Raw genomic sequence first — 12,974 nt, 5'->3', positions numbered from 1 at the left:
CATTACACAGTGAAAGAGGAATTTATAATTTCTTTGAATTCAGTAGGATGTTTTGAGTCTTACTTATACCTGAATTTTGATACTAGTATTCATGTACCTCCCCTGAAGATTGTTACTTGTTGCTTCTAATCTACAGAGTGGACTGACGCCACTCCACTTGGCTGCCCAAGAGGATAGAGTCAACGTAGCAGAGGTTCTTGTTAACCAAGGAGCTGCTGTTGATGCACAGACCAAGGTAAGAACACCACTGCAACATGTATTATTTCCTTTCAGGGTTGCATGAGCCTGTAGACTGGAATAATAATCAGTTTCAGGGTGATACTGAAATAACAGCAGAGAAGCATTCCTTATAAAAAATATCATAGAATATATTCTGAAAACTGAAGATACGTGAACTTGAGTGTTTAGGTTGTGCTCAGTCTTGGAGGAGTAAGCTTATTTCTTGCCAAATACTTAAATCAATGTAGATTTAGATTATATCCTACTGTTGTGTTTCACTGAAGGTAAGTGGGATTGAACTGTGTTTTTATGTAAGGAAACTTTCAGAAAAGCTTCATTTCCCTCTACAGAGAGTCATATAATGTTCTACCATATGCATGCTCTCATCTGCTTTTGTTATTTTTTACATGTTGCTACTGTCAGCTGAATGGAAAGTACATGCAACAAAACACAGGAGAACTGTTACTTAAAACATCTTTATTTACAGCAAGAGAAGCAATGTAAATGCAATGTAGGCATTCCTGGCTAGAAGGTGGCTAATACCTTTCCCCTGGTTTAAGAAACTTCATGAAATGAAGTAGTCTCCTTTCTGTGAGCTGATATTAAATAGCCATCCGTAGACATGATTCTGCAAATAAAGCCATTGTTCATTTGTAAAGATTACCCCCTACTCCTACAGCTTGGCTCAGCCTTTATGGCTGGATGCCTTTAAATTTCTAAGCCTCTTTGTTTTGCAAAGCATAGTGAGGCGACCTATTTCATCATATGGGTACATTCTAGGGAACTGACATTTTCTGTTGTCCCAACTTCTGACTAGACCATTGTTCTCCTGATGGTAAACATTAACTTACTAAGTTGTCAGTAAATATTGCTCTACTCTACCTTCAAAAATAATATTAGAGATGAAACATTTAACTCTTGAGGACAAATTTGAAATTCTTTATCACCATTATCTAATATGAAATACATATATGCGATGGCAGTCTGTTTCACATTTACTTGTCTGAAAATAGCTCTGCCTAAAGCAAATATTTCAACTCTAAGTAAGAGATCTGGCTTTTCAAGGTCCTTCAGGGTGGCTTTTGAGACCCCAAGCAATGACACCTTCCACTTTGCAGTATTGTTTCTAAGAGCAATGTCATGAGTAAATTCCAAAATCCTGTGTACAAATGGGTTTATGCACGCTAATGTTGTATACTGTGCTCCAAGTTTAATGATGATGATCTCAGCGTTGAGATCATACAATGCATTCTTCATGCATTGTCTAAATCTCAGATTCATTCTTTTAGCAGGGTAATAAATCAGTTATGATCAAATACTTGAAATGTAGATGATCAAATCAGCTAAATTAATCAAGTCTCACAATCGAACTTCCACACTTTTTGCTGAGTAGCAGCTTTCACAACTCTGTTAGGTGTGTGCCACAAGTCATCTGCTGTGCTTGCATCCCATAAATGTGCAGGTGTGTCAGACTGTCCAGCAACATTATCATTCTATCATCACACTGACATCTCAGAAAGGGCTTAATCCATCATCATCTCTGGCTGCAGCTCAGCTGATTACAATCTGTGACAGAGGGAAAAGTCACTGTTGTGTGATTTTTCTACTGTGTAATTCCAACTGTACCAGCTGCTGATTTCAGTGCCCTTATTCTGACATGAAACTGAAATAGTTCTGCTGAAATCCCAGGAGCTTCTCCAGGTTTGCACTTCTGCGACATATCCTCAGCCTATATTTTACAGATGAATCAGTCTGAGTTCCTATCATTTGTTAAATCATCCAGCAGTAGACGAGGTCTGCCCTGGTGCATTCTTTGCATGATTTCCTCAGATACATGTGGTTGCTGTTCTGGAGATAGTTCCTACCTGGTTTGGTTTCTGTAGCAAGACATTGCAGAACCTGCTTTTAACTTGGTCAGAGCTGAATTATCTCCTGTCCTGTACAACTTCCCTGTGAGTGCCTTTCTTCCACTCTTCTCTGTCCCATAAATAGTAAGTACTCTAAGGAGACATTTATATTGACAGGTGCAGGCAGTAACACATTCCCTTTGCCTGCTCTCCAGTGTCCAAATAGGATCCACTGGTGGCCTTTTAGTCACATTAGCATGGCGGAAACATCTGAGATACTTTCACAGCTAAGAGGCAGGGCATGTTTACTGGGTCTTAGCGCCAGCCTGGCACAGTTGCACAAGTTCTGTACTGATCTTTAAGCACAGCAGGGTGGCAACGTGGTGGAGCAGGCACGTGACGGTAGAGACACACAGAAAAGGGGCTTCAGTTTGTAATTCACGGATCTCCTCTACTGGGAGCTAAATGTCTTAATTGCATCTCTGACAATTGAACTAGTCAGTAGATAAAACCATGCACAGGGAAGAAAGCAGCCGTGTTTGACTGTCTGCTTCATGAATAGTCATCAGTAATAGTCATGTAATTTTAAAGAAGCCAACAGTAAGTACCTTGTTGTTCACCCTCATTCCTCAGTTAAATATGGAACTAGTGAAAGTAAAGAATATTTTGCAGGTATGTATTTGCTTCCATGGGACTGCCCCATAGTTGTCAGGAAGTGGGGCAGGGGCTCTTAGGTCAGGCAAAGTCAGGGTGTATTTAAGCAGAACTACTTTGTAGTGTGACAGACCACCTGCCTGGGAAAATGTGCATTATTAATCCTGTAGGTAGGCCTTTGTGGTGAAGAACGCCCGCAATGGCTTGTTCTCCTGCCTACCATGCTAATTTGCCCTCTGCTGTAGAGGACTGTCTGCTTCTTAGGAAAAAAAGTGCCTACATGCCTTGCAAGATTCTGTTACATAGGAGTGAGCTTGATGATTATTCTCTGGCTTTGGGAGAGTCCCATCTGCTGGGTTCATACAGCAGTGAGCCCTCCAGGCTCCACATAGTCAGACACATGGAGGCTGTCTGCCAGATATCCACTCACTACTGCCTGTGATAGAAGAAAAGTGCCAAATGCAGTACCATGTATTTAGGATGGAACAGTTTCTAGATAAACTTATGATCATCTTGAGTCCCTAGAGTAAGAGCTGACAAGCTCTGAACTTCTACAGTGGAGGAAAAGTGTAATGCTGTAAGAACTACCATACCCTGACCTCATGTTCTATGCAGGTGAAGTTTAGATCATTGGCTTGTAAAACAGCAGTCCTGCAGTTACAAGCTCTCTTGTTTAGATGGATTAACTGTTCTATGAGAATAAAAGGTCTGTGCATGCTGTCTCTAAAACCAGAGGCATTGGGGAGCAAGATACAGCAACAGCTGACTTGGCTTTAGAAGCACTGTTGCTATGCTTGCATGTTTGCATGATCTATCCAGCATGTCCAGTTCAGATTCATTACTTTGGACATACAGGGACAAAGATGCGTTCATCTATGCCTTAAAAGTTAGTGAAGCTGCATAGCTTATAGTGGCATTATACTGGGGATGTCCCCTGCCAGCAGCATCACCACTAACCTTCTGTTTTCTTCTCTTCATGTCACACCCATACACTTTTGTTGCCTCAGTTATTGTGGTCTGGATGACTTTTGAGTAGTCTTTGTTTTTGTTGTTGTTGTTTCTTTGTTTACATTCTCTCCTTATCATATTTCTCATTTTCCCAAGTTAAGGTTCATTTATTATGTCACTCCAGCACAGTATCTGTCAATAGAGGGAGAATGCTTATCATCTTAGCAGGTCACTCAACTTCTTGAGTAGGGACCAATGACCTATCATATTCCCCTCTGGTACATGCTCTTTAATCACCCTTTATATATAACTTACAGTCCCTATGAAAACATCTAGAGTTTGCAATTCTGACACATGGGAGTTCTTGCTCCCTCTCAGTTTCTGAGGGCCATATACAAAATCAGGTTTTTTCAGGTGATTAGAGAAGATTGGACAGAAACACATTTGCATCTCAAAGCTGTTGCAGGGAAGAAAAAAATCCAGTACTACAGAAAATCTCTTGATCAGGAGGTTAGTCTGTACGATTAAGATCAATTCTGGCTCTAAAAATCATGAGCATTTTGAAAATTGCTCTCAGACCTGTGGTGTGGCTCTTTCTTGAGGTAGCTTCCCTCCCAAGCAATTGCAATTTTTTTACTGAACTTTGTTGTAGAAAAAGGCATGAAAGGAAGAATAGCTGCTGGATTTGAAGTCTATTTATTGATGGCATTATGGGTTCCTTCTGGTTCTGCTACATCAATTAACTAAATAGCCTCTAATCCTAAAGCTGCAGGAGTCTGTCTCAGCACTGAAGAGTAAACAACAGCGATTTAGTGTGCCAGAACTAGTGCTCAAGGCACCACAATGCTGCTCCTGCCACTTGAACATGAGATTTTGATATGTGGTTTTAGGCCTAGCCACATTAGACTGAGCTCCAATTGATAAGCCAGAGAAAACACCTTATCTTAATACGCAAGAAGCAAATAACAGAATGGTGGAAAAATAGGAACACTACAAGGTACTTCAGGTGGTGAAGCTTCAGAGCTGCTTCAAAACTCTTCACATTTAGAAAGCTTTAAAAACTGAATGTAGTGTTCACGGAAGGCATGTTAGTGTCCTCCTGCAAAGGCAATAGGTTTTGTCCATTCTGACATTACCATTGTTGTTTCTGAATTTAGATATGTTAAAGAGTTTTCAATAATGAAACTGTGCTATACAATATCATACTTAAGGAATCATAGAATCATAGAATAGTTAGGGTTGGAAAGGACCTTAAGATCATCTAGTTCCAACCCCCCTGCCATTGGCAGGGACACCTCACACTAAACCATCCCACCCAAGGCTCTTTCCAACCTGGCCTTGAACACCGCCAGGGATGGAGCATTCACAACTTCCCTGGGCAATGCAACCCATTCCAGTGCCTCACCACCCTTACAGTGAAGAATTTCTTCCTTATATCCAATCTAAACTTCCCCTGTTTAAGTTTTAACCCATTACCTCTTGTCTTATCACTACAGTCCCTAGTAAAGAGTCCCTCTCCAGCATCCTTTTAGGCCCCCTTCATCTTATGCATAGTACTGGGAGTTAAGAAATCAATCTGAAGCCATGGATGCAAGGAGATAATTCTTCTCTGGTGGTCATGTTGGGTGTTTAAAGGTTATACTGGTACATGTGATGTTGCTTTTGTTGCAGGAAGTTGGCATGGGTAAATATTGTATCATGGCTCAGCAGGTCTCCACATGTCATTTTTCAACTGTTTATCCCATTGGATAGTGTTATTGTAGGATACAGTGTTACTGTGATGGACTGGCAAATGAAGCCTGATGAGAGAAGAGTGCTGGTTCATTCAAGGATGAGGAGCAGGATTTGGAGCTTTGATCTCAGTGCAGGTCATTTTAGTCAGACAGTTGCTACACTGCATTTGGTGTTGGGCTTCTGCTGGGGAAATCGACGGTCTCACAGTCCCTGGTTGATGACTGTCTGGAAAATAAATCCAGTATTAAGCTGTCTTTTGTTCCTAAAACCATAGTATTGGTAGGAGATAAAGGTGACTGATAGGTCATAATGTTCTTTTACAGGTTGAGCTGGGCCTTTTATTTCAGGTTTATTCAGGGAGATTTATTCACGTCTGCCTACCTTGCTCTGACAGGAGCCCCATACATGCCAGCTTGAATGCTATAATGGTTCCTGAGAGCAATACAACTTTTCCATTGCAATACCTAATTTTCAGATGCAGAAAGAGATAGAAAGGAGGTTGGGAGGGTGGGAAAGTGCTATAGAGAAGAGTCACTTTCATACAGAACACTCATATACAGATATCTTCAGTATATCTTCATAGAATCATAGAATCAACCAGGTTGGAAAAGACCTTTTAAGCTCATCCAGTCCAACCCTTACGCCAGCACTGCCAAGGTCACCAGTAACCCATGGCACTGAGGCCTCATCTACACGGTGTGTGACCACTACCAGGGACAGTGACTCCAGCACTGTCCTGGGCAGGCTGTTCCAGTGCCTGAACACCCTCTGGGGAAGGAATTGTTCCTCAGCTCCATCTAAACCTCCCCTGGTGCAGCTTAAGGCCATTTCCTCTTTTCCCATCCCTTGTTCCTTGGGAGCAGAACCCAGCCCCCTCCTGGCTCCATCCTCCTGTCAGGCAGTTGTAGGGAGCGATAAGGTCCCCCCTGAACCTTCTCTCCTCCATACTAAACCCCCCAGGTCGCTCAGTTGTTCCCCATTGCACTTGCGCTCCATTGCCCTTCTCTGGCCCTGCTCCAGCACCTCATGGTACACTGTCTCTCTCCTTGGCTCTTGGTACATGCTCTGCTGCTATCAGGACATTTGCATGGACATTTCCAGCCTAATGTGCAATAATGAACCTTGGAAGGTACTGCAACATGTTAGGCCCTGATTCAGCAAAGCAGTGGTGTCTGTATACACATAGGTTTGCCTGTTTCATTCGATCTAGGCTGGATGCCTTTGTGATCTCTGGATCTAGAGTATTTTCTAGCCTTATCAACAATAATCCTGTAGCTTCATTGTCTGACATTTACAGCAGAGAAACAAAAACAGAGCAGCTTGAGAGTCAGCATGACTAGAAAGATGCAGTAATTCAAGCTGTTAAGATTTATGGTTATTGCCAGTGGAAGACATTAAATTAATTCACCGACATGATATACCAAGGCTTGTGATAATTTCCCTCAAAAACAGGAATTTAAGGGCAAGAGAATAAGGGATGCTTTGTCTTTGTGTGTTCCATTAGAATTGAGAAGCTCAGTATTTCTGATTATTATTTTTTTTTTTGGCACTTATTCTTTTGGCTTTTGATAAGCCGTTCCCAGCTGCTAACTCCCGTATTGCTGCTCGTTCTTTAAAACAGCTAGAAGCAGCATGGCAGCTGACTGCCAGAAGGTGATGCACATTAGAGCTGTATTGAACAAAAGCCCTGATTTTCTTGGAAGTAACTTCTTTAATACTAAAATGCCTAATAAGTCCCTGGGCACTTTGCCAGTAAATAAAACTGAACCTAAACTGCTTTGTAGAAATGTGTATAAATGTGAGGCTGGGGGGTTCTTTTTGGGTTTTGGTTGGGTTTTTTTGGTTGGTTGGTTTTGTTTTGTTTTGTTTTGTTTGAATTATTAGTGGCTTTTGAAGGAAAATATTTCTATATTTTCATTCTATGGAGACTGAAAGTAGTAAGCCCAAGTATCCACGAGAATTACTACTTTTATAGTTCATTTGGTTGTGTAATTGCAGAATCTGCCAGTTGGAGTGTTTCAGAAAAGTTAACAGAATATCTGTTTTCCATGAGGATGTTGGGATACATATATATAAATGTTATACCTTCCTGAGCTAGAAACAGCTGAACGCTGGAAGCTGTACTGTAGCTGAGAAGCAAAGGATATCCTTTCTGGGTCTTGGGCATTAAAAGTGCATTTTGCTAATTAATTTTATTTTGACCAATGTCTTCACTACAAACTATAAGCATGAAAGATGTCCTCTGGTGGCAGATGAGGTCTAACACGCCCAGTGAGATGTGACCCGCCATGTCAGATCTCTATCACTCTGCTGTCAGCGACTGTGTGCTGCATTGGGCACTGCCTCATCAAACACAACGTGACATGACATGACCACGGGGTCTGGCAAACTTAACAGAAAGCTCTTGGGCCCCCCCAGGGAGCTCAGACAAGAAACTGGTATTTTGCCACCAGGCTAGCAGGTGTCCACAATGCTACTCAGGACATGCATAATGTCTGTAGCAGAGAAGCTGCCTTTCAGGGCATGCTTCTCCATCTGCCATACCTGACCAAGCCAGGAGCACTGAAAGCTTGGGAGGGAGCCTCCTTCAGCTTCAGCTCTGGGACACAAAGAACTGTAAAAGGGAGGATAGTGACCATGTCACCATAAAAATTTACGATTTCAACCATACATTTGGATGGGAAAGAGGAAAATTTTTTTGTTAGGCTCTGATTTGAACAGCAGGGTGGTCAGGAGTGACAAAGAACAACAGTAATTATTCCTCTAGCCATTTATGACGGTACCACATGTAAATCTGTGTATATACAAATTGTAGAAGGAAACTGATGTCGTACTGCAGTAAGTATCAGGCTTTTCATAGCTTCTTCTTCAATATTCATTGTTACAGGCAAAAGAAAGGAGCCTTTACAAATCACTTGAAAGGGAAGGTTGATATCAGCTGTTATTGGCTCTCTGATACTCTTCAGATTTTAATGTTTTAGGGTTATTAACAGAGGATTCCCAGCAGGCAGCCCTTGACTTTGGATTTCTTCTCACCAGTTGGCTTTATGTTACTGGATTTTCACTGACCTTGCAGGTCATGTTAAGAGGCCTGTATTTTGAAGAGGGAGAGAGGGATTAAGTTCTTCTGTGAGGAGGTTTCACAGCAGTTTGTTTTTGGGTTGGTTTTTTTTTTTCACTTATTGTTTTGATTGTTTGGCCATGTTTCAATCTAAATTTATCTTTGGACATGTAGGAGCAGGGGCCATAGAAGCTGTGTTTGAGGTACATGGCTGTCAGTACACTCAGCTTAGGGAACTCTGTAAAATTCAGAATCTGGGCACTGCTAGGAAGCTATTAGGCCAACCCTAAACTAGCAGAAGCTGTAAGATGAGGTCCTAGTGTTCAGTTCATGATGATTACAATTTAGCTAGTGCTTAGGCTCTTACCACTATGCACAAGTATTCTGTGGGAAAAGTTTCTCTTAGTCAGTTGGTATCTGATACAATGATCACGTAAGTCAATGGAAAGTTTCATTCTGCTGATGCCAATGGAATTTGGATCCAGCGCTGTTTCTGGCACTGATTAACTCATTCTGGTTGTCAAAGCTAATAGTTTCTTTAGATGGCAAGTGGTATATAATTAACTGAAGAAAAAAATACACACCCTAATTTAAAGTCACTGGCACAGCTACCATATCCTAGCGTGTATTAATACAACTGTAATTAGGTAACCTTGTGTGAAGTAGTATAAGAGGCAACATGACATGAAGAAAATTATATGTCTAAACCCATGGACACTTGAAGCTTCCCACTGGTGGAAATAGTTCACATTTGAGGATTTTTCTTTCTGCCTTTCCCCTTGTCCTTCTAGCAGCTTTGACCTCAGAGTTTAAGCGTGTGTGTAGTGTTGGCTCTTGAACCCTGGGCTGACCTTGGACTTGCCTCCTCAGTCATTTCTACAAAGTTGTCTAACCTGGCCACACCTCACTGATATGCATGTACACAGGAAAGATGAAATGCCGCTTCTAACTCTTTGTGGACTGTCAAGCACTGAACAAGCTGCCCAGGAAACTGGTGGAATCACCATTCCTGAAGTATTTAAAAGACGTGTAGATGTGGCACTTAGTGACATGTTTAGTGATGAATATGGCAGTGCCAAGTTAAGGGTTGGACTTGATGATTTTGAAGGTTTCTTCCAACCTAAATGATTCTGTGATTCTATGAAAAAAGTGGTCTCTGTCCCAGAGACCTGATAGTCTGGCTATTGGACAGGAAGGGAAACCTTTAATCAACATTGCAGGAGTTGAAGATTACAGAAATAAAAGGCGTTCAGAGAGGTTCACTAAGAATGGGACTTGAATGCACATTCATGGGAAGCGTGGGGTTTTTCCAAGGCTGGAGGGTTTTTTGCATAGTTTGAAGAAATAAAACATAACAGGATTTTTGCTGTTTCGTGTATGGGTTTTTTTGTTACAGGATGTGTGGGATATTCACATGTACTAATTGCTTATATTCATTCTAGATGGGATACACTCCTTTGCATGTTGGCTGCCACTACGGAAACATAAAAATTGTTAACTTCCTTCTGCAACATTCTGCAAAAGTTAATGCCAAAACAAAGGTGAGTTTTCTGCCTGTGCCTCACTCGTTCTGTGGAGGCAGCTTGTGTGCTGTGCTCACTGCAGCCTTTCCCTTTCCCTGCATCTGCAGAACGGGTACACACCACTGCACCAGGCTGCACAGCAGGGGCACACCCACATCATCAACGTCCTGCTCCAGAATGGCGCGTCCCCCAACGAGCTCACTGTGGTAAGCGCAGAGAGGCCACTGCGAGGCCACTGCTTCCCTCGCGGGCTCACTTGTCCCACCCCTCAAACCATCTGAGCAAGGGAAATGTGAAAAAAAAGTGTCTGGTGGGAGACGAAAAGAGCAGAGACAGCCTATTCCCATCGTTCCCACATCCTCTATGCCATCATCTCTTCCAAAACATCTGAAAATCTTTCCATTTTCATCCCATTTCTGTAAAGAGTTAAAAACTTAGTTATATATCCTACTACCCAACATATATTTATTTCAGTCACCCATATGCAAACATTTATTTGGCCTTTATTGTGCATTCCTGTACAGTTAATTAGCAGTTTCTACACTTTTCCTTACTAATATTCAACTTTTGCTATAAACATTTCGATTTCTAGAATGGAAACACTGCCCTTGCCATTGCAAAACGACTTGGCTACATTTCAGTAGTTGACACATTGAAGGTGGTGACAGAAGAGACCATGACTACAATTGTAAGTACAGCTTTATTCGGTAGTGAATGGAAGAATTTTTCCTAAGCCAGTGTATTCGTCTTTGTTTAGTTACATGTCTACCGAGATTCCAGCTTAATTTCCACCTATTTCCTTTTAGCAGTATAAACTGGATACTAAGTCAAATATGCGCAATATATTTTTAAGGTAGTAGACAATATTAGGATGTATGCACAAGAGTGTCAACCAAGCAAAAAATGAACAGTGTAAATGACTGGTCATAGCTGTCATGTTTTTCCACACAGCTTGTTGTTTAAGGCACAGACCACATGAATATGAGCCAGTTTGTGGTTGAAAAGACATTCCTACACACTTGTGTAAATAGAAGTTGCTTCTGCCTCTTCAGAGTGCTTGCCAAGGGACCATCATATAATGGTTTGCATTTGGACTGAGAACCTATTCCAATCTAAGAAGTGGTTGGAACTGACTTTATAGCAACTCACTGCATAGGTTATGGCATTTTCCAAAAGATGGTGAAAGGATGTCTTCTACAAGCAGCCACAGTCAGCTCCTGCAACACGAGCTATCCATTCGCTGATGGATACATGAACTCCAGGTTGTCTGCCTTGCCTCTCAGGAAGGCTTTTTGCAATGTTAGCTGGGAGAGATTAAAGAGACTAGCAGTGATCAATTATTATCTGCTGTCAGAAAAATGATGATTCACAGAATCCAAAATACTTCTCAGATCTTTTGTTCACTAACATTTCGACAAATTGCTCAATGAAGAAAACAGTTTTCTGAGGTGAGGAGTCTCCATGTACCACCATAGTAGTAAAGCCAAAATTGGGTCTTAAGAACATAAATTTAGAGCTTTGGCTCCAAATCTGCTTTTTCCTTTCTGCAACTTTTTTTTTTTTAATTAAAAAGAAGATAAATGTGTGCACATATGTATTTTTAGGCATATCAGAGGCAGATACATATATATAAGGGTAGCAGAAATTTGACTGATTGCCTAGTTATAAAGCTAGGTAGCTGCAGGAAAAGTAAAACCACACTTTTATGCTAAGAACTCCAAGTAACACGAGGTTATTCTTAGCCTGTAGAACCAAGAACCTGGGGAGTTTGTGCTGCATGAGGTGACTGATCATTTATGTTCTGCTGATGAAGAAGAATAGGGAGATGGTGGGTCAGGCTGTGAAATATGCTATAAGAAATGTTAGATGCTGAAAGCCCTGTACTACCCAAATACCTATTTTCAAGAGAAACCCAGAAATAATTTCCATTAAAATCAGAATATTCTGCTTATCAATCACAAGTGTGTAATTATCAGACTTTGGAAGCCTAGAATGAAACCTGATTTATAAATCTTACTTAAGGGTCTTAAAAGTTCAGTTTGAATGCTGAGACTTATTTTTTGATGCTTGTGGCTAAACAACTCCCAAAGGTAAATTTAATGAAACCAGGGATAAATGCAGCTAATTTTACTATAATTTATACTCAAACACCAATAAAAAAAAATCCAGTAGTGCCTGAAAAAAGGGTCCTGGGATTTTGCTAGTTTAATGGCAATGTGTTAAAAATCTTTGCCAGTAATTCCCACAAAATGAAATAAGTGTGAGGCTTTTTACAAGTTTTGTGATGTTTGAGCATGCAGGAGCTCTTCTGCCTATACCAAGCGATGGCAGTGGCCCAAGAAACATAAACTTCCAAATGAATATTTGTGAGGCCAGAGAGAAACTGAAATATTTTAAAATACATGAAAATGGAAAAGCTGTATTGTCCTCCTGAACTTGTTACTCATTTCTTATTTGTATATGAAGGATGAGAAGTAATGGTGTTTAAAAATATTAATGTATTTAAAAATATAATATGAAAAATCCCATAAAGACAGGAGTGTTTTTCGGTGTGAGGTTTGTTCTTTATTTGGCTTTTGTTTCATTTGGTTTTTTTTAATTGCTGCACTCCTTGAATGGTAACTGTGAAGGGTGTGACCTAAAACTTCACCAGTGCTTGTTGTGCTGTACACCAGCTGGAGAGTAAAATGTGCACAAATGTGTCATTCATGGGATACACAGGTACTCTAGGAACAGATTTCAGGCATTCATAACAGGTTTTCTCTGCTTTTTTTTTTTTTAATATTGGTCTCTGAGTGTGAATTAATATAAGCATTAGGCTCAAAAACAACCAGTCAGTTCTGAGTGTCTTTCATGCACGCATTCCTTAAAGGGTATCATTTAGCCTGCATGTGGTTGCAATTGTTCTCATTTGTGGGAAAACCACACAATTCATGCTGAGGCACCTCTGCAAAAAAAAATCACATAGACTAAGCCTGCTCCTAAATT

At 40.8% G+C, this 12,974-nt stretch overlaps 1 protein-coding gene across 3 annotated transcripts in view; it reads left to right on the top strand.

Moving 5' to 3' along the window:
- ANK3 (ankyrin 3) overlaps positions 1–12,974 on the top strand; it is a 384,128-nt gene that overhangs the window by 290,198 nt on the left and 80,956 nt on the right. For all 3 annotated transcript variants that reach the window (XM_065670855.1, XM_065670853.1, XM_065670854.1), the window contains exons 19-22: positions 137–235; positions 9,906–10,004; positions 10,094–10,192; positions 10,579–10,674. In XM_065670855.1, coding sequence (XP_065526927.1) covers positions 137–235; positions 9,906–10,004; positions 10,094–10,192; positions 10,579–10,674 — 393 coding nt within the window. The remainder of the gene's footprint in view (positions 1–136; positions 236–9,905; positions 10,005–10,093; positions 10,193–10,578; positions 10,675–12,974) is intronic.

This window comes from Lathamus discolor, chromosome 3, assembly GCF_037157495.1.
Source record: "Lathamus discolor isolate bLatDis1 chromosome 3, bLatDis1.hap1, whole genome shotgun sequence".
NCBI lineage: Eukaryota > Metazoa > Chordata > Aves > Psittaciformes > Psittacidae > Lathamus > Lathamus discolor.
The sequence above is the reverse complement of the archived record's forward strand: the minus strand, read 5'-3'. Positions and strand labels throughout refer to the sequence as shown.